This window comes from Lissotriton vulgaris, chromosome 8 (genome assembly GCF_964263255.1).
Source record: "Lissotriton vulgaris chromosome 8, aLisVul1.2, whole genome shotgun sequence".
Classification (NCBI taxonomy): Eukaryota; Metazoa; Chordata; class Amphibia; order Caudata; family Salamandridae; genus Lissotriton; species Lissotriton vulgaris.
Genome location: NC_141696.1, coordinates 1415450052 through 1415473274, shown reverse-complemented (window position 1 = coordinate 1415473274; position 23223 = coordinate 1415450052). Strand labels below are relative to the sequence as shown.

The 23223-nt window shown below is 40.9% G+C and overlaps 1 protein-coding gene across 1 annotated transcript in view; it reads left to right on the top strand.

Moving 5' to 3' along the window:
* Positions 1–23223, top strand: part of DSCAM (DS cell adhesion molecule) — a 985823-nt gene that overhangs the window by 713892 nt on the left and 248708 nt on the right. The window contains exon 16 of the mRNA XM_086935432.1: positions 17318–17388. Within this exon, the coding sequence (XP_086791558.1) occupies positions 17318–17388 (71 nt within the window). The remainder of the gene's footprint in view (positions 1–17317; positions 17389–23223) is intronic.

The following is a 23223-nucleotide window of genomic DNA, read 5'->3' as shown; positions in this document are numbered from 1 at the left end:
GGGCATTGTTCAGTTCTACTACTATATGTCTCAGTTTATGGGTTCATTATAAATGAGGCAGATGTGTTTGGATCTGTTTCTTCTAAGCCCTTCATGGCCTGCTGCTGCCCAGCCTGGAATTTTAGTTCTAAATGAAAAGTTAATGTTGTCATTGTGTGTATGTGTGACTGTAAAGAGAAGTTGGATGAGGAGATTGAGCAGGAAGCAACACAACTCCTGGTGGGCATCTAGACAGGTACCTATCATCATTTGTACTTTACTACTCACAAAATAGCTGTTTACACAAAAACAGTAATTCAGCATCTTTGTACATCTTTAGAGTTCAAGAAAACTTTATTGAAACAATGTGCAAATAAGGTAAGCACAAGACATCAGTAAAACATGTTACATAATGTTAAACTCTAATAATAGAAGTAAAAGAAGAAAAAGGAAAAATACAACGAAAAAAGAAAAGAAAATCAAAAAGAAGAAAGCGAAAAAAAGCACAGTACAAAATATGCAATATACTATAAGCATGACTGAGAAATATACCAAAATACTCCTGAGAGAATACAACAGACAAAAAAAATAATAATAATTTGAAGCTCATAACATGACATTCGGAATTTATAAATATAAAATGAGGTATATGACATGAAATGAGTGAAACATTAGGAATATGGAGAAGCCTTCATGGGGGTTTAGAAACCTCCTGCTGCAAGGGAGAAATTGGCAAAGAACATTTGGCACTTTCGTCAAACAAGGAGGTAACAGTGTCCCATAACTCTTGTCGTTTGGTTGCCAGGGATAAAGGATAAACGAGAGTCGTGTCTAACCTGTGATTATAGCAAACTGCATACCACCAGGCCTGAAAGGACATTTTGGTGAAGTCCTTCAATTGTTGGTAATTTGCTGAAAAGCAACTGCTAACAATAAATCTATAATTCTGGTGTCTAGAGTGCACTGTTTCCAAATAGGAGAAACACTACCTAAGAAAATGTGAGAGGCAGAGAAGGGATGTGTAGATGAGAACATTTTGTTAATCTGGGTCCATACTTTTATCCAAAAGGAGCACACCAAGGGACAGCCAAAAAGCATATGAAAGAGATCTGCCCCTGGCTTGGAACAAGACCAACATGAATCTGTGGTATCTGGAAACTGCTTGCTAAGAGCAAGTGGAGAAAATAATAAACGATTATAAATAAAAACTAATGTCTGGGTTGTACTAGCAGCTCTAGAAGATTTACGCAATTGTAGCCAAATCTTATCCCAAAAACTAACGGGCCAAGAAACCTGGAAGTCTCCTTCCCATAGTTCCTCTGTTTTCGTTTTAGGTCTAGTAGAAGGAGAAGATAAAAGAAAAGCATACATTTTAGACGCCTTTACCCGCTTGAGGAGCAAAGAGTATAGCAAAGGCATATTGGAGGGCAAAGGAAAAACAGGAGGAGAAGAAGCCAGATATGTATTGTGAGCTTCCTGAAGAACAGAGATTAATAAAGCAAATTTGGTATTGAAGGAAAGGGGAAAGTGGAAGGAAGAAGCGACTGACGAAAAGGAAAGCGGACTGCCATGATGATATAATTGGTGAACCCAGATGAGACCGCGCCCCCTCCAAACTTTCCAAAAGATGGGCTTATTATTAATCAAGATAGAACTATTATGCCAGATGGGCTGATCAAAAAAAGATGGAATAGGTACACTGGGGAGAATTTTGAAAGTGTGTTTAATAATAGGAGTAGCTACACTATGTGGTTTGCTAAAAAAACAAAAGATATTCCTTAAACAAAAAAGGAGAAATAATAGATTCCTCCAAATCTAACCAAAGCGGAGATGAAGCGGTATCATCCAGAAGCCACTTAGAAACCTGATGCAACAAAAAAGATTTATGATATAAAGGGAAATTAGGAAAGTTCACTCCACCTTCCGATTTAGGGCGAAACAATTTAGTCAAGGACATACAAGGCTTTTTGTGACCCCATAAGCAGGCCGAGAGGATAGTTGATTTTTTTAAAGAATTTGGAGGGAATGGAAAGCGGGATATTGGAAACAGTGAAGAGAACAATAGGGGATAGCATCATCTTAATCGTATCCAGCCTTCCCCACCAAGATAAATAAAGCGGATGCCATTTAGAAGTAAGAGTGGACAATTTTTGAATACAGTCCTCAAGACAACGAATAACTGTGTCCTTAAGGGATGCCATGAAGTTGAGACCCAAATATTTAATTGATTTAGAATTCCAAGAGAAACCTGAATCAGTAAAGTCATTCTTGAGAGTAAATTTCGTAAGGGGCAGGATTTCACATTTATCCCTATTTAATTTGTAGCCCGATACAGAAGCAAAAGAAGCCACCTCACCGAGAAAAGCAGGGAGGGAAGAACTAGGTTGGGATAGGAATAATAAACCATCATCAGCGTACGCCGCCATCTTGATGTGAGATTGCTTGAAAGTGAAACCACGAATATCAGTATTCTGACGAATTCTCAATAAAAAAGGTTCAAAGGCAAGATCAAACAAAAAGGGGGAAAGAGGACAACCCTTTCGAACTCCTCGCTTGAGAGAAAAATAAGGAGAGATACCCCCATTAGCCGAAATAGCAGCCCTCTGGTTAGAACATAAAAGTGAAATCAATGTGGAGATTTTTGGACCAAAACCAAACCACTTGAAGGTCTGAAAAAGATACAGCCATTCAACTCTATCAAAAGCTTTCTCAGCATCAAGAGCAATGGCTGCAAGAGATTGAGATGAGCGACATGATTTGGAAATGATATCAAAGAATAATCTGGTATTATCCGTAAGAAATCTGCCCTTGACAAAACCAGACTGCTCCTTGCCGAGAAGATCGGGTAAGTGCAATTCTAAACGCAAAGCTAGCGCCTTCGAGAAAATCTTACAATCAATATTAACTAAAGAAATTGGGCAATACTTTTTACAATACTGCGGGTCCTTACCTGATTTGGGAATAACACATATAAGAGCATCCAAAAAGGAGCCAGAAGCGGAACCAGAAGCAAGAAAGGTGGAAATTAGCATATGCAACTTGGGGATGAGTAAATGAGAAAAGTGAGAGAAGAATTCAACAGTGAATCCATCTGGACCTGGATCCTTCCCTGGTTTCAAAATGCGCAAAGCACGCAAGAGTTCTGATTGTGTGATATCTAATTTCAATGAAGAAAGGTCTGGGGGAAACGTAAAAGAAGATTTAATAGGAGAAAGAAATTGGGAGATAGAGTCTTCAGACGCAGTAGACTCAGAGGCATAGAGCGATTCATAAAAACGTTGGAACTCCTGTAAAATTTCACTATCTTTATGTTTAAGAAAACCATCTTGCCCATGAATAGTATCTATGTTAACCCTATTTTGTTTGGCCTTTAAATAATTAGCCAACAATTTCCCCGCTCTTTTTTGGCCGCCGTAAAATTTGGCGCTAGACTTTAGTAAATAATTAGATGCGCTATTAGTGGTATCTTGGTTAAATTTAAATTTAGTTGCAATAAGCTCGTCTAAACAATGTTTGGACCTTTAAGTGTAGTAAGAGGGCTCTAGACGTTTGATTTTAGAGAAAAGGTCTTTGTTATATTGTTGCACCTTCTTTCGTTTGCGGGAGACAAATTGAATTATAAAATCCCTGGCAGAAGCCTTAAAAGCATCCCATACAACTGGAAATTGTATCTCGTCAGCTTGATTAAGCAAGAAAAATTCTTGGAAAAAAGAAGTGAACTCCGCAAGAAAAACAGAATCAAGGAGAAGGGAGTTATTAAATCGCCATTTTTTAGTGAGATTAGGCTTGCATCAAACATCCAGGGATATTGACACTGGAGCATGGTCTGAGACTAAAATACCTCCAATATCAGAGGAGATAAGGGATTGGGACAAATGATGCGAAAGGAAAAAATAATCCAATCTCGATTGAGTGTGGTGAGGTGGGGAAAAAAGGAATATTCATGCAAAGTAGGATGACACAATCTCCAAGCATCAATTAATTTAAATTGGTGTATGAGTTGTTTAAAAGATTTATGAGACTTGTGGGGAATGTAAGTAGTAGATGACTGCCTGTCCAGGAAGGGGTCAAGCACCTCATTACAATCCCCAACTAAAACGAAATTATCAGTGTGATATTGTGTGATGGCAGGGGCGAGTGAAGACCAAAAGGAGGCATCACCAGTAACTGGAGCATAAACATTCAAAATAGACATAGGAACCCCATCTAAAGAAAAGCTAACCAGGACCCATCTACCTAAGTCGTCAGAGCAGCTTGAAACATCTTTAACAGTAAGCGACTTATGAAATAAAATCATTACTCCATTTCGTTTACCATCCCCTGGGGAAAAGTGAACCTCTCCCACCCAACCTCTTTTCAATTTAGCAGATTCTTCAGCCGAGAGGTGAGATTCTTGTAAACAAGCAATATCAGCATTAAGTTTGGCAATATGGGATAATACTCTTTGTTGTTTAATTGGTGAATGAAGGCCTCTAACATTCCAGGAAACAATTGTCAGCGGCATACCATAACAAGGTAAAAATGAAACATGAAGAACCAGTCATGGTGTTTACGAGCATAAAAGAAAACAATCATACATGGGTAGCGCATATAATAAGATAAAAGAAACCATATCATAGATATTAAAAAGACATAACAGTCAAAATCTGAGAAATACCAGAGAAATCTAGAATGAAGACAAAAATGAAAAGGAGACTGAAAAAAGAAAGAAAATGAGTCGAAAAAAGAATAGAAGTTACATGTAATAGAAGAGAAAAAAGGATAAAAGTGCAAGAATTAAAAAGAAAAAAAACAGGAAAAGTCATATAGGAAGGTCAAGGAAGGAGAGATAAGAAAGCAACATCAAAATATAGAGGAGAAAAGGGGTAACGTCAGTAGATGCATAAAACGCATGCTCAAAGAGAAAAAAGCAGAAGAGGTATAAAGCTAACGGTAGAATGGAATAATGAACAACCAAAAATGCATAAAAATCTGAAGAACAAAAAGAGGAGGGAAGAAAAGGATCAGGAATAGGAAACCAAGAAATAAACCTCGACAAAATGACAAAAAACACTAGGAAAAAGGGAAAGAGAAAAAACTTACATAACATCTGGAACATAACCAAACACAGGATGGGAGGGTGGAGGCCACGCGAACGATGGGACGACCATGGCTCAAAGGGGAGGACGAGGGAAGGGAGAGAACCCAACGGACCTTACGAACATAGGAAAGGTAGCCAAAGGAGCCGGGCAAGAATCTGTGTAATAGAAAAGGATTATGAGGTTAAACATAATAACTCACAGTATATCATACAATGAATAATGTGAAAACCAGTACATCTCTACATCAGTAAAAACAAGACAATAAGTCAACAACACTGCAAGAATATAAGATTACTTAGAGCTCGATGAAGAAGCAACATCCATCTTTTCGCTAGAGTGTGAATACAAAAAACTTTTCTGCTTCAACGGGTCGTCATACGTGGTAGTCTTATTGTTAATCGTCACCTTGAAAAGGCAGGGGCGAAACAAGCCATATTGAGCACCCAGAGAACGCAACTGGGGACGAGTGTACTCAAGGAAGTACATAATCACACCCCTAGGTTTCTTCGAAGAAGCAGCAGGAGATGAGAGGCCTCTAATTGAGCCCAGTCGGTGTGCCCTTTGAATATTGAGGTTGGCATCCTCTGGAAGATGGAGAAGCTTAGGCAAAAAGGATTTGAAATAGGCAATGGGGTCAGAACCTTCCAAACCTTCTTCAAGGCCGTAAAGACGTAGATTATTGCGCCTGCTTCTGTTCTCCAAATTTTCAATCTGCTTATTCAGGATCAAGACTTGTGTACAAACTGGATCAACCTTGGATATAGAGGGCTCCATTGAGGCAATGTTCTGTTCAAGAGCGATAATCCTTTCATCTACCGAGAGCCATTTATCAGAAAGTTGTTGTAATGTGGATTTGGTCTCCTTAATGAAGGGGCGCAATGCCCTTATCTCGTTCAAAAGTAAATCCATGGTGGTAGAAGAAGGCGTCTGTGGAGGAGACGAAGGAGGATCTTTTTTTAATCTTTTGACAGTACCTTTGTTAAACACAGGCAATGATGTGACAGAAGACAATGACCCCTTAGCAGGCATGGCATCAGATAAGTCTTCCATTGCAAGACACTGATAACGGGACCCTGTATAACTAATAAGCTTTGCAGCTGTGGTGGAGGGTTTGCGTAACTCCTTTTGTAGTCTCCCCATATAATAAAATGCACAGGGCAGAGAGCAGAAATTAATGACAAATAGAATACATTTAACAGCTACGCAAATTACATGCAGACCTTAGGGGAGCATTGAAAATATGTCAAAAAACAAAGCCCAGCAAATCCCGCTGAACAAGACTACAACACATTTCATACAAAAATACAGTAGTAAATAGTAATCAGTAAAATTCGTTAAACATGTGCCTCAAAGAATAAAAATGCAGCAATAAAATTGTCAGAGACTCAAAGAACATGCACAAAAAATCACTGCAATGTACAATAACAAAACCAAATGCCTCTAACTGTTGTATGCTGAAAAGAAAAAGTACACCAAAGAAATAATGAGGCATTTATGAGGTAAATGGTGGCAGAAATGATGAAAGAAGTAGTTACAATAAAATGCCCAATTGAGAAATTAAAAGGAGTTCATGACCAAAGCAAAGAGGAAAAATCTGTAAAGTCTCAGAAGCGCAGAAATAACTCCATGACAGAAAGTCAAATGGAATAGGAGAATTTAAGGCATTTGTAAAGTCTTAAGCAGCTAAGCAGTGTTGACCTTGAAGGGAGTGCGGTCCATAAATCACTAGTAGTTAAAACATTTCATTTCCATATCCACACGATAACGAAAGCTGTGAGGACTTTTGAGGAAAACACAAACGCAGCTTCGTGAGGCCAATGCGCGTGTGGAAGCGTTTAGTCATGAAGATTGACGCTGGTGATCAAAGGCAGGAATGTAACTGAAGCGCAAAGCTAGATGAAGAGCAGGGCCAACAAGGAAGCAAATTGCGAAATATAGCTGGCATTGAAATAAGTGGAAGACACAAAACGCTGACATGTGTAGAAATGCTATAGCCGCATGAACGCGGGGTCAAAGGCTATATAGGCATTAAAACAGTCAGAAATAGCGCTTGAGGGCATAAGTGTGGCAGTTCAATACGGCACAGGGCTGCAAGAAAGCGGAACCCTCGAGGAAGCAGCCGTCCCTCAGAAAGTCGGAACCGCTAGGAGCCGAGCTCCGTCAGCGGTGCGACAAAATGGCGGTCGCAACCCTTGCGAGAGCGCCGCACTCTCTTGTGGTGAAAATTCCTTCAGGGGGACATGAGCAGCCTCAAAAAGGATTCCAGGTAGCACCCCTCATCATCCGCAAACCTCTCGGTCAGGTCAACGGCACAGCTCCTTCACTGGGGTCGCGCTGGGTCACTCCTCATCCGCGCCGCCCCGGGAGAGCTACAAGGAAGCCGCCATCTCCGTCGGGCGGAAGCCACGCCCCCCCTTCTTTGTACATCTTTACACACGTGTTCTGGCTGGATCCCTCTATCCTTTCTCCTCTAATTCTCCACAGCTGGGCCATGGAGTCAACGCAGAAGAGAGGAAGCGCCATTGTTGGGGGTCAAACATAACATTCTGGAAGGCTTAGAATCTAGAGAGGGGTGTCTTCAACTGTTGTTCATATCCATAAATTGACAATTCCATACGCACAAATAGTGGAACCATTTCCAGGAATTAACAGTTGGGACATCACCAAACTTATATTTCACAGTTGTGATGTGACAGCCCTGAGAGGCAGCCATTTTCCCTGTTTTCCACTGACACTGCTGGCTTTTCAGGGGACGGACACTCATCTACGTAACATAACATGTACTTGTAAAGTGCACATTACCCAGAAGGGTATCTTGGTGCTGATGCAGCGTGAACTAACAGGTTTTGCAGGTTACTTACTTTAATCACTACTCACCTCGGTTGTATGGCATATTCACCTCAGCTACCAGAAACTACGACACCCTAGAGTTTGGCCCATAAAAACTCCACAACACCATTTTATCTTAATATTTCACAAACTATCTAGGTCCTCCAATGGATCTTTTGATCGAGCTAATAGGGACTCAGGTAATAAGAGACGAATGGCCACTTCTCCTGAGGACCTGGAATAGAGAGGTACCTTCCTAATAAGCATAAGCCTTATAACATATTCAATGACTAGACAATAAGAACACACACGCATATGATTATATCAAGCAAATCATTATTTAGATTTCAGTTTAAAAGGTCAAAGTACAAAAATACGTTTAGAGTCATTTAACTTTGATTATCGATTAATACACTTAATATTACAACACATCACAATTCAGAGTCAAACACATTACAATTCAAATACCTGGTGAGAATGAAGGAGAAAGAGAGAAATAGGTGCCGGGAAACCCTTTTTGGGTATCTGTGCGCATTACAAATTTAATTTAATAATAATAATAATAATAATATTAATAATAGAGAGAGAGAGGGAGAGAGAGAGAGAGAGAGAGAGAGAGAGAGAGAGAGAGAGAGAGAAGAGAGAGAGAGAGAGAGAGAGAGAGAGAGAATATAAACGCAATTTCAGAATACAGATATGAATCCTACAAACCAAGAATCGGTTGCAGATAGTCAGGACTACAAAGACTCAAAGTGACCTCAAACAGACGCTAAAGCACAGCATACAATAGCCGGAGTCTTTCAATCCTTCAGCCGAAAGGTTTGCTTTTCCGAGCTAACCAGCCAGTAAGGTGCGGGTAATCAGGAAAGTTCAGTTCAGGGAAAATCAGAGTTCAGTCCAACAGCATACCAGGCCTAGGAAATTTCAAAGATAGTCATCCAGCCCCTGTACTTTATCCCACTGGGCAGTTATACTTCCAATTATGCATAGTTCCTTCCCACACAAGTATCTTTTACGCAGTTTGCAGGATTTCCATTGGTCAAAGTCAAAGGTCTGTCCATAGGTGATCATCACCTTTATCCAAATGTTTCAGAAATGTATGTAATACCATTCATCTGATGTTCATCCTTATTTAAAAAATTCAACTTACTTACTCCTAGGAACTAGGATTTCATTTGTATCATATCAAGTCCGTTCCAAAGCACTCACTTCTGAGTTTGCAACAAAGTCAAGACAGTTTTGTACTAGCAGAAAGAGTGTCCTTCATTCAAACTAGAGAAAAGAAACTTTAGTAAATGTTCTCATAACTGGTAGTGAAGTCATGTCAGCACATTCTAGTCTTATTCGACGGAAAATATGAAAATGCATATTAAGGCCTACACAGGAGAACCTGCTAAATCTTTAATATTTACCGAATAGGTGCTAACCTTTCAAACATTTTATTGAATATAGATGAAGCTGTTTCATTTGTGATTAATATTTTTTCATAAAAATTAATAATCAAAACAGCATTTTATATTCCATCAAGCATTGACTTATTTGCAAAATTATTTATAAGTGAACAAACACATTTTCTATTGACATTTTGAAATTGCAGGTTTTCAGGATAATACTGCTACATAAACAGAAATCAGTTTACCTATTTTCGACTTCAGATAATCCATTTCATATAGTAAATGATCACTTATTTTAACATTTTTATAATCATCTAGTTAAAAACTATATCATTACGTCACACATTATAGCATTTATAGGTGTTTATAGCATATCTGTATTGTGAAATCATTAAGATTATAAATTCTCTTTTCTCTCATGAATAATTATCATCTCATATGTTTTATGAATCATATCGTTAGTCATGTTCTCTTAAGTATGTATTGGTATCACACTATCCAATGAGCGGGAATTGACTGAGACAATCATACTAAGATAATTATGCTCCATCAGTGCTGAATAACAGATATTTATTGTTACCCAACTCAATGGCACTCATTTTATCTACCTCAGAAGGATGAAAGGCTGGGTGGACCTGCCACCATGAGGTCAAACACAGGCCCATACAGTGGACACATTATTCCACTAAGCCACCAGACATTGCTGCCACCTTTCTTAGGTCTCCAGAGACATGAGGGAGGCAGTAGAATGGTGGGTGGTGATCTATCAACTTCTATTTATCCCACCACATCCGAAGGGTCTTGACAGGTTCGATGGAAGTGGAGAAAAATTGTGTCATCTGTGTTCTCCCTCTTCCAACTTTCCAGGGCAGATATTGCTTGGATACACCGGATCTCAGCCATGGTCCACAATGACTGTTGGTCATGAAGGCACTGCTGAGCATGCTTTCTACACTACTTCCCCTCTTATGATAGCAAGGGCACAGTGTGCTCAGGGCGGGAGTGGAAGGGAAAGCAGAAGGAGGTGGCAGGGACCCAGTAATGAAAAATATTTCGAAATAAGTGGAGGGGAGAGATGAGGGCTATGTGGTACGACTTCAGATGATAGATATTGTTTGCAAAGGACATTATAATATTAAACTATAAGGGAATGTAAGAAGGCGGCAGATGGACGGACGGACACATTTTCTAAAAGGCCCTCCCCACTCTTGTTTTCAACACAGAGGCAGCGGGCTTGTACTGAGGGTGGGGACGCACCAAAAAATAATAATAAAATGAATTCACTTACCTCGTAGCGTGACGTCCTCCTCCCTCGGGTGTCTTCCAGGAAGCTCCTGATGCAGGAAACGGCACTACCCAATCCTGGCACTGCTTTCACAGCATGAAAGCCGTGTCAGGATTGGATAGAGCAGCCTCTCTCACAGATCCTAAGAGCACTGGAGGCCTGCGCTTTCTCTAACCCAGAACGTTAAAATGAGCATGTCTGGCTGGCTGTCACAAGACGGCTGGCCAAAGAGACATGTGCATTTTAAAGCGCACAGCTCCCTGCTGTCACTTGGCAGTGCTGACCTCGCCCCTTCCTGACACTTAGCTCAGGACGGGATGCTGAAAAATAAAACAGTAATAAAAACGTAATTACCGTTTTTTCAGCTCTGGGGCTTGTGGGACGATGTTCCTCAGCTTAAATGGAGGAACTGCCCAGTCTCCAAAACTGGCCCATGGGAATCCTCTTTGGGTGGGGCAGAACTCCAAAGTGTAGATGCTATTAGTAAGGGGCGTGTCTGAGTGACATAGACCACAGTTTTTTACCACTGGAATACAAACTGGGTCACAAATTTGCTATCTTCACACTGCTTCACTGGTGGATTTCCACCCCCAAACACCTGCTGTGCCTACATTTAAGGGGCCGGTGGGCAGCTCTACATGACGCATAGCATCTCGAAGTACCGCTTACCGTCACTATTCAATGTCCTTTTGGGCCCTAATGTCACTGTGTTCCCAGGGCGTAGCTTCAGGTGGGATGTTACACCCCCTCAATAAATGTATTTTGTGGTGAACAGTTGGGTACAGGTGCTTTCAGCCGAGTATTTTGGGGTGTCTGTCGGATTTTACCAGGAATTTTTACATACACACAGACAAAAACGCACACACAGACACACTCCCTCTCTGTTTTGAAAGTCTTTAACAGTGTTGGTTATTTTACAAAATATTGTGTTTTCTCTCACTTAATACTCCTGCCAACCCGCATTCCTCTCCCTTTCCACTGCCCATTTATCCCCTCTTCTGCGCCCTACTTGTGACGAGAGAGTGGCCGGCTAGCCAGTCCCACCAAGTCAGGCCATTCTGGGGGGCTCTCTGTGTTGCTTTCCTTTAGGTTAGGGCCTGTGTCAATGCAGAGTGTATTCTTATTAAAAGGACTGTTGCATAAAAACATTTTTTTAGAAGGTATCGGAATGATTACCTAGTTGGTGTTTTGTTGTCTGTAGCTGTATCTACAATATACACAAATTTTAACCTTAGATTCTGAAATTGTGGAACCTGAAAAAAATATAGAATTGTTGAGCGATGGGAAATCAGAAACAGCATGGAAATATTGCAGTAGGCCAGTCCGCTAGTGAGATGGAAATCAGTTAATGGGTACACAGTGCCATCAAGTGGACAGTTAGATTATTGCACATGAACCTAGTTGCTAGGCTTTCTGTTAGCGATTTATTTATAAGTGTATGTTGAATATGTATTGATAATCATACCACGTGAGCTTTTTTTTCTCTTCATTTTTTTAATTTGCTTAACCTGAAGAGGCATAAGTAATATCAATTAAACAGGAAGGGGTCATGGCCAGATGTACTAAGCATTTTTAGGTTGCAAATACTTCGATTCGGCATAAAAAATAGTTTACAGAAGTACTAAGACCATATAAGGAGTTAGAAAAGCTTTTCCATCTCCTAAAATGGAATTGTGAATGGATACCGATTTGGTATCTGGAAAGGGCGTGTTGTCGGCGTCCCTTTCAAATACTTAATCAGTATGCTATGAGTCAGTTACTGAGACCTCGAAAGAGGTGGTAATCCATTTGCCAAAAAGGAAGGTGTGTTTGTTGAGGTCCTGAGCACCACTGTCAACTCTTCAACAAACTTTGCAGTAAAGGAAACTCTTTTTAAAAAGATAAATGCAGCATAGTTTATTTTAAGGAAAATGGGCAGCAGTGAAAAAATTTGCTCATGGGGGGATACTTCCCCAAGGAATGGAAGAAAACCTCCATTCGCCCCCGGCCTAAAAAGACCAACTTGGATTTCAAGGACCCAAATAATTACAGGCCAATTTCACTGCTCCCCCTCCCCGCAAAAATTGTAGAGAACGCCATGAATATGGAATTATCCCTGTTGAACAAAACAACGATCACCTAGATGCTCACAATACGGATTCAGAAGCCAGAATAGTACTGAGTCAGCTCTGATTACCATTTCTGAGGAAAGTAGGCAAACTGTGGACAGGAGCTGTAAGGTTGCTGTGATTTTACTTGACCTCTCCGTGCCATATGATACGGTCAATCACAGAATTCTTATTAACCGTCTTTCTGCCTTTGGCATCAGGGGCAAGGCACTTAAACTCCTCACATCCTTTCTCTCAGACAGAGAGCAGATTGTGGAGCTTAAACAGCTTCATGTCTGAGTCATTCTCTCTTCCTTGTGGGGTTCCTGAGGGATCATCTCTGAGCCCCACACTTTTTAACCTCTATGTAACCCCCGTAGCTGACCTCATAAAGGCGTTTGGCTTTATAGTGGTGTCATACGCTGATGACACTCAATTCGTGGCATCACTGGCTAGCAATCTAGAGGACACAGGCCCCAGATTCCATGACTGCATGCGGGAAATCGGGAATTGGATGTTTAACAACTGTCTTAAGTTGAGCTCTAGAAAGACAGAGGTCCTGCTATTTGGAAGGGATCCCTCCTTTTGATCGCCTGAGTGGTGGCCACAGGAGATGGGAGAGCTTCCCACCACAGTCAAAAGGCTAAGAACCTAGAAGTCTATTTTGACAACAAACTCTTTTGAGGGCCAAGTAAACTCTATAACATCATCCTGCTTTCTTATGTTTAAGACTCTCAGGAAAGTCCTGCCTTTTATCCCTCTTGATCTAGGAAAAGTGGATATTTCTGCATTAATATTGTCAAAAATTGATTGCTGCAGTGTGCTTTTTTTAAATACTAAGACCAGATTTTTGAATAAACTGCAGAGTATGCAAAATGTTGCCGCCCGCCTGCTGCTCGCCATACCAAAACATCAGTCGGTATTTCTCATCTTTAGCCAGTGCTGCATTGGTTTACCATAAAAAAATGGATTGAATTCAAGTCCCTCTGCATTGCCTTTAAGGCACTACATGGTCTTGGTCCCGAATATGTCCCCATAATACATCTGCGTTCTTCATCTGCTTTTAGTCTTGTGATTCCTAAAGTCAAAACAGCTGCCTGCTGGGGGGGATAGGGGCTGGCACAGCCAGCCTTTGGAGCTCTCTGCCACTTGCCCTTAAGAAAAAATCTGATCTACTTTTCTTCTGTAAATCTTTAAAAACCTGGCTGTTCAGCAAGTAAACCTTCTTCATTTTCCTCTGAATCAAAGCTTGGTGCCTAAACCCCTTTGGGTAGTAGTGTGCGGTATAAATTACATTTTAATTTTGTTTCATCAGTCGAAATTATCTAAGGCCCTTGCTAAACCAGCAAAGGAATAGGTATTCAGATGTCAGCAGATATATCTTTGAGAGAAGTCATGAGGCTCAGAGTGTGGGTGGGCAAGTAGGTGGCTGGAGAGGTGATAGATGCATAGGAATGCTATTGATGGGAGGTTATCTCAATCGCAGAGTTAATTAATGCTGGGTGGATGAAAATAATTGCCTTTACTGCATAATTAAGACTTCTGCCTTCTTGGTGATAAGGCTTTATTGATGCTTGTGGTACTTCAGTGAAATAACCTCCAATGTGATCAGATATTTTTCTGCCCTGTTTTTTCTCACTTAGATTTGGAAAAGATCAGCTGTTTAACTAGCCAAAAGGAATCTGGGTGCTATAAAGGGTCAAAGACAAGGAGAGGTATCTGGTTTGTGGGCTTTTAATGCATTATGATGTAGTGTTCCTTAAAGAGGTACATCTTGAGCTCTTTCCTAAATTGGAGCAACATTGGGGCAGTCCTGATGGATTCGGAGATGTTGTTCCAGATCTTGGGTGCATAGATGAAAGAGGCCTTCTACCTTGTTTTTCTTTTTTTGACATGTCCTCTTCTGCAGTCTGATGGTGTCGTGGTTGCGGGTGTGGCAAGAACCACAGTAGATGTTGAGCTTGTCTGCAAGATAAGCGGTGGTGCTGGTCCTAATGGCTTTGTAAATAATGCTGCGGGTTTTATAGATGACATGGTCCGGCGAGGGAAGCCAATGGAGTTCCATTAGGAAGGGGTGATGTGATCATATTTCTTCAGGCTGTGGATGAAACATGCTCTGTCACATATTTAAAGAGTACTATTGTATCATGTGTGTGGCTATAATAAAATCATGTGCCACTTCATCAGGCTGCTTCACACAGGCTTCTGATCCAGAACACATTCGGCCTTGAAATGTCATTGTCGTGCATCCTGCTGAGGCTTTGTCTTTTCCTTACATTACCAGTACCACTTAAAAAGCACAAAAGTGATGTAGGGAATGATTTAATTATTTTTAGGTGCTGGTAATTGGCCACATTCTAGTCCATTATTTTTTAGCTCATCTGTGCTATTATATACAGGTCCCGGCACTTCTGCAAGTTCAGATCAGACTGTCAAGTCCAGGAAATACAAGCAATGGCATAGCTCTCATTAGTGCGGAAGGTGCAGTGTCACCAGGGCAGCAGTGTGAGGGCCCTACTGCACCTCAGTTAAGGCTGACTTGTACACTTCACTGAGGGCATGGGGCATTTTCTTTCATTAGGATCAATGCAACCCTTTAAGTGTCACTGAACACAAGAAACCCCAGACTGGTTCCAGTCATGTTGGGTCTCATAAGTGAGGTGGAACTTGAGACTAATAGCACATCTAGCTCAGGACCCACATTGGGCATCTTACCTAGGGAGACTCTCATGGACTGTACAAAAATTGACAGATGTAATGCTTAAAGTAATCTCAGTCACTGCTGTTTATTCTGGCCACATTTCAGTCCACCATTTTTAGCTCATCCATGCCGGATGTACGTCGTTACAACACATGCTTTTACAACGCATGCCTTTACGATGCAACTTTTACAACGCAAGTCATTACAACGACTTGCGTTGGGGGGCGCAGGATAGTGAATAGTTTAATTTACTATTCCAACTCCAGTCCCCGTGGATAGTAGGGAATGTGTTGGATAGTAAATTAAAACTATTCCCTATCCTAGAGCGCCCCCCAGCGCAAGTCGTTGTAATGACTAGCGTTGTAATGGTGGCGTCGTAAAGGTACTGCGTTGTAAAAGTTGCGTTGTAAACGCTGTTCCCCTCCATGCCATAACTGTCTCTCCAAATTATTCTTAGCCTTGCTGCACAAGGAATTGTTGGGTTCAACATGACAGTGCAGAAGCCCTGCGAACAGGAAATCCACTAAACCCAAACTATTTTCAGCCTTGTTGTGCCTCATCAGTGGAGGGGAGTTTGAGTTCTATGTAGCAACAATTCTGCCAGTCCTGAAGAAGGATCACAATAGTGGAGAGCTTATGATTAGGGATCCTAGTTGTATGGTATTTTTTATGCATTTCTGTATGGATTTATCAAATTATTTTTTTTATCTAATTTTTTATTGGTATCTGGTCATACTTTTTTGGTTGTTGAACAAAATACGGTGCAACTTGTATATTGCAATGTTTATTAACTGGTTAATATGCACTCATACTTGTACTCATACTCATATGTAAAAAAATAAATCTGAAAACCTTAACATTTTAGAGTAGTGCTAGAACGTATGGACTTTCTCAACTATTCAAGCCTCATTCGGAAATTATACACCTTACTTGTAACAGTCATGTACAACTATTGATGTGTTACCCACGAGAGATTCTTCAAAGAAGATCACATTTCTGTATTTCTCCTTTTTACAAATGAATGCAGGGAGGGAAATAGATTGTTTTCCATTTGTAATTATCAGTAAAAATCTGTAAGAAAGGAAAACTGGTCACCTTACTCAGGAAGGCTTCTCTGTATTAAGGAAGGTAAGCAATACACTTGCCAAGCCCAATCACAGTGATGCACTACTTCCTGCATTTATCGGGAGTTGTATTGCACACATTTAAGCGACAAGGTAACAGAGCTCTGAAGAAAAGGTGGGACGGATACTGAAGAAAGAGGCGCTGGCAGTTTGATCAGGATAGGGAGTAGGACAGCCACGACCCTCTCAACACTAGTACAGTCACTTTATGATCCTCCTAATAAAATATTTTGTTACAGAATTTTTAATTTTTTAATGTTTTTTAAATTAAATTAAGGCACATCAGTCTGTATGGTGTAGAGGCTGATATTTTCTTATGTGGGCGATTTTTATCTTCAATATATTAGCTATTGGTATTGTTTGCATTTTTGTGGCATATAAATTATTCTCTTCAAAATATATTTTTTAAACCCTTGCACTAATGGCACGAAAATCACTATATATTTTGCTCTGCATAGTCTGCTGCGGTTTATTAGACTCCTGTCAAATGAAAGTTTTTTAAACCTTGGACATTGTTCATGATTCTCTGATCTCATGACGGGTGGAATATTTTATCATGTGTAATTAATTTTAAATTAGAAGTTTATCTTATTTACTTGTATGTAATTTTGTGATTTTATGTGGACCTCTTTGGAGTTCCGTAAAGATAAAATTAAAAAATAAACTTGAAAGTTTGAGTTGGAGAGAAAAGGAAGTGACTGATGGGAGATTGTGGCAATGGGCTAAACGAGAGCATCCATGTTCTACCGGCTTTCCACAACTTTCCCCCATTGCTACTTCCTGTGTGTTTGTAGTTTGTGTAGTGAATTTTGAAACATGTTTTTGCTTTCTTTTCAGCTCCAGATGGGCCACCTCAGGATGTCCAGCTGGAGGCGGTGTCTTCACAAAGCATCAAAGTCTCCTGGAAGGTAGAGCACTGCAAACCACCCAGACGATACATATAAACCAATCTTTATTTGAAAACAATGTGCACCCTATATTAAATCTCAGTAAATAATAGTAGACACAGCAGACAGCGCCCCTGCAAATATCATATGAAATGTCCTTAATTAAAGCCAGAAAAGCGACTCATTCCCTAGCTCAAGGCTAAAAACTGTTGCCACTATGATAAGCAGTTACAGATTTTTCAAATAAAATGGTCTTATTATCATGGAAATTAATTTCCAACCAAGCACTAAATACTAAGTTGGATTACTGAAAGGATTGCAGAGTACGAAAAAGAAGTTTGGAGAATTGCTTTTCAGTTCAGTGGTCTAATAGTATGGACTTCAATTCTGTGTGGGGGGCACCCACTGGTAGGGTGCTCAGGACACATTGGACATTACATGGGTCACCACATTTTCTTTCTGTTTGACAATGCATGTGCACACAGCTTTACGCATGCATCTGTTTCCTAATACTTGATACACCTGCCTCAATTGCGGAAGTACCTCAATACCTGGCTCTTCGACTGAACTGCAGAATCTCCCCCTCCAACCCTCCCTCAGCACCTTGAGACCCTAACAGGTGATTAACGGCACTCCATAAGAACCCTGATTGATTGACGCACAATTGTGTCGGTCTGGTCAACCTCCCACCTGCACCTGGCAACAGTTCAGCCCTGAACATTTTTATGTGGCACCTAAGGTGCTCTTTATAGGGGAAAAGAAAAGTTGAGGATCCTGAGAAAGACCCGTGAACCGCAAGACCTGAGTGAATAGTTCAGTCCGATTGAGCTTTCTTGATCTGATCCAGAGCAACGTCCGACAGCATTTGGTATGATGGAGATAGCGAGGAGTGAAGTGTACTGTACGACTGTAGTTTTGAGGGGATGGAATGGTGTATGCGCAATTCACACTAATGCCTCTTGCCAAATTGTAGGTCACTGTTGGACCTGATATCATTGGCATGGTTTCCCCCCAACTTTTTGCCTTTCAGCCTCCTGTTTTGCTGACTTTGTTTTTGCTGGCGTTAGGATTCTTCACACTTCACCACTGCTAACCAGTGCTAAAGTGCTGGTGCTCTGTCTTTTAAAGGTAACATTGGCTTGCACCCCATTGGCACACTTTTGTAAGTTTCTAATAAAGTGGTACTACATGTACCCAGACCTGTAAATTAAAGCTACTAGTAGGCCTGCAGCATTCATTGTGGCACCCACTTGAGTAGCCTTGTAAGCCTGTCTCACACCTACCGTTGCATACTGTGCATGCAGTAGATTTAAACTGACATTTCAATCTGGCAAGATAAACCTCTTGGCTGTCTCAAAACAAACTCTTTATTACATATAAGTCACCCATAAGGCAGGATCCGAACAGCCCAAATGGCAGGGTGGAGTGTATATAAAATGCGGACATGTACTTCTAAGTTATACATGTCCTGATATTGAAAAACTAAATTCACCACTTGGAAGTGTGGCTGGTCTAGCCAACCACTGAGTTAAGTTGTCCCGCCATGCTGACAAACTGAAAGTGAACATTTATTGACATTCATCTGTGTGTAAAGTTTATACACTACAATTGTCCCTAATCAGTGAAGCAAAACAGACACAAAAGAACTAGTTTAGAAATTATAAACTATTGTAATAGAGTATATAAGGCAACACAGTGAAGGGCTCTAGAAATGCCTAGGAGTGTCTGCAGGTCTGATGGATAGGAATCCAACTGCAATGGGTGGAGATGAATTAGTGGATTACCATCTCCAGGGCTTGCAGGTGACTCAGACTTCAGCAATAGCTTGCAGGCCGATAGAGGGGACATGGCTGTGCATCCAGGAAAAGTCCCCATTGGTGTCACATGAACAACAGGTTCTGCTTCAGGATGGTCCGGCTACCCTTTAATTAACTACCCCAGATGTGCCTGGGTTTCATCCATGGGGATAGTTTTAAAATCTGCACCTATCAATCGATGTACATCCCTTATGTCATATTTCCTCCAGAGTAGAAAAAACACTTCTCTGTGGGGGACAGCGTTTACAACGCAACTTTTACCACGCAGTACCTTTACCACGCAACTTTTACAACGCAAGTCGTTACAATGACTTGCGCTGGGGGGCACTGTAGGATAGGGAATAGTTTAATGTACTGTCCAAAACCTTCCCTACTATCCACGGGGACTGGAGTTGGAATAGTAAATTAAACTATTCACTATCCAGCGCCCCCCAACGCAACTTGCTTTGTAAAACCTGCATGGTAAAGTCATGCGTTGTAAAAGCATGCATAGTAACAACATACATCCCTTCTCTGTTCAGGGATCTCTACTATGAATTGTGTTGTTTACGATAAATTAGACAGTGTTCCAATTTGCGTACCATCTTTAAATTGTTTTACGGCACTAAGGATCCCAGAATAGAGGCAAGCATCACCCAGAGATAGTTATTTCTGCAAGGCAGTTGGTAAAGAAGCATTTACTTCCTCGCTTAGGCACACTACGTCCCACCCTAGTCTTACTTCTGGTCATAGCATCCTATCTTGGTTGGCTTTTGATTCACAAGAGGATTACAAGAAGGGCAGAAGCTGTGGAAATGCATGGGTAATGCCCCATTGCAAGCTGGTCATTCTGGAGTGAGCCTATTGCAATCACCAATAGCTGAGTGAAAGAGAAGCACAACAAGTTGGTGCTTTCCATGGTCCACAGTTACACAAGGATTGGGCTGTAGTGAAGTTCCGGAGGAAGCATGTGGGTTGCATCAGCATCTTCACACAGCCAGCCAGGATCATTAAGTTATGCCATTACCATCCTATTAACCATTAGATCTTTGACTTGTCGAGGTGTTCTCTAAGTGCACAATGCCCTGTGTGAGAAGCTAGAGCTATATAACTTGTGCAACTTGAAAACAAAGTGCAATAAAACTGATGTTCTGTTTTATATCGTGTATATGGTCTGTGCTGCTTCTAAGTCTTTTCTGTCTCCTTATCTCTGTGAAACAGTGATGTCACATGGTCAATATTTGTTATGTTCTGAGTGTATCTGATTATCAGGTCTCTGACGACTCACCTATCATCAGATTCGTGTGTGATGGGCCTACCATTGGCTGTTCTGTAGGAACTAACAACTGGAACAGCAGGTCCAGCAGATTAACCCTCTGTCCACTGGTATGTTTTCACCTTGTGGCGATGTGGTACCGTGTACTGTTATGTCCTCATGCCCTAATGAATTTGCCCAAAATTTCTTCCTGGCAATGAAACATGTCTGCCACTCGTTACACTATTATCTGAGCATATGACTTGATTTTTAATCATGGGGCCTGGGTGTACATATTAAAAAGTTGATTTGGGGCATTGTGGACTCTTTTTTATTACTATGTTTAGATATAAAGGGACAAACTCTTGCCCTGTAGACACCCAATTACACACAACAGCAGGACAGTAGTGTGGCCGTCGAGGCTGATTCATTACACTGCATTTACGTATCACAGACACATTCAAGCCACATAGGTTTTCCTGTTTGAATAGGAAAGTGCCAATGAAAATAAAATGAGCCACTTGGTAGCACCACCCGACATGCTTTTGGTGGGTGCTTTCAAGAAGGCTCTTCCTATTTTAAAAGAATATTTTTTAAACATATTCCTTTATGTCCCCTGATAGTTTCTTTACACAACATGTACACCCCCTCCTTCGACAATAAATCTGAGAAGAGTAGGACGGGCCCTTACAGTTGGAAAGTACTGAGGATCCTGGTACGGCTGGGATTCTTATCCAGATTTTCTTCCTACCAATCTGAAGAATCCTTGGTCGACTGGACTGTCTGGTCTGCTAAGACGAGTGAAGGGAAGAACAACAAGGTCATATTAGCTTTAGAATCAGACAAATTCAATCCAACTCAAGAGCCACTGACTGAGTAAGGTTTAGGAATGTATTGCAAAGCCAAAAATAACTGAACATATAGGGCCAGATGTAGGTCGCCAATTACCGGTCGGTAACGGCTGAATTCGGCCGTTTCCGACCGGTAATTGGATTTTGAGATGTAGGGCCCTTTATTTTACAGATTCGGTAAATTTACTGATTCTGTAAAATACCGAATCAGTAATTTGACCGATTCGGTAAATTCCAGATGTAGGTAGCTCTGTTTACAGTGCTACAGGCCTTCAGAATTCGGTATTTTACCACGCAATCCAAATGGGTAGTAAAATACCGAATTCAGGTGTACAACACATCTGTGCATGTACACCTGTGCCATGTGACACACAGACATGCCCTTAGGGCATGTCTGTGTGCCACATGTCACACAAGACTGTACTTGGGGTGCTAGAGGGTGTCAAAGTGACATCCCCTGCACCCTTGCAGAATTCGGTATTTACCGATTCGGTAAATACCGAATCGGTATTTCCCATTGATTCCTATGGGCTTCATGGCCCATAGGAAACAATGGACAATACCGATTCGGTATTTACCGAATTGGTAAATACTGAATCATACAGATTCGTTAATTGTAAAATTGGAATTACCTACATCTGCCCCCTTCCGATTTACCGACTCTTAAATACCGAATCGGTATGATTCGGTATTTAAGAGTCGGTAAATCGGAATTACCTACATCTGGCCCATAGTGCCTGAAAGCAAGAGGTTTAGAAAATAAACGGGCACTAATACAAGCATAATCCTACGCAAAAGTCTCATGCGACTCAGAATAATAAGCAAAGGAATTTCTAAAAGCATTAAGCAGGTAATGACAGTCCCTACTTGAAACTTTGACTACGTTTGTTCAAAGGAAAGAAAAGAAAGTTAGTCTGTCCCTACACTTAATACTAAATGACATCCCTACTTAGCATCATTCCCCAGGCAAGAGAATAAGGTGTCAGCAGTGAAGACTTCCTAAGAAGCACATTCACCTTCCATAGGTAAGTAGCCTAAGCAAGTGAGCTTGTTCTAAGATGCTCCTTCTATGCTCCTGCCTAGCTCCCACTAAACCCTTCTCCATCTGACCTTGCTAAGCGAACTCTGCTGCACTGACTCTCCTCCCTCGGGGCACTTTCACTAATACAAAATCCCAAAACATTGAACCCACCCTAAACACACCCCTTCGGCATGTCTTCAAGCTGTGCTTTTCCATCGTAACCAATCCTTGTCCAAAAACCATTGGTGTGTCCTTGGGTCTCAGGCACCTTCCCTGCCAAATGTATCTTGTTAGCATTCCAAAGTCTTCCCACGTAGCTTGCTTCTACCATCCTAACTCCTAAAACAAAGAGTTATTCTGCCTAACTAGACATGTGTCCTTGCATCTGCAGCAGAAAGCTTGCAAACTAATTGGCCTTGCACACACGCAAATCTGCAATGTGAAATTCAACTACGAAGAAGCCATCCCAAGGAAAAATACATTTTCAGGCCTGCAGTTTCTCGATAGGCTAAGAACCACAGTTAGGCCCTCTTGCTAATGCCTTCATACAATTAGGCCTTTACAGAAATTAAAAACTCTTCTAAACTACATTATAACATTAGATTTAAATTAATGGTAATGCATTACATTTCTTTAGATAATAAGCAATTCTACACGTGAAACTTTACCATAGTACACATTTAAACCTAATGCAACATCAATCATTCCTACATTACTTAAGGCATTTTCTCGTGTTAACACTACATTAGTTTCTAACCGATATGAATATTCCTAACCATTGCAACATAAATTGATTAATTACTACATTTCTAATAATCACACATTAGTACAGTCCTCTAAATAGGCGGGTGCCGACTATCTGCGAATATAATGCACCCCTACAAATTTTCAGAATAACATGGCCGGCTATCAGTCCCTATAACAACAATGAAT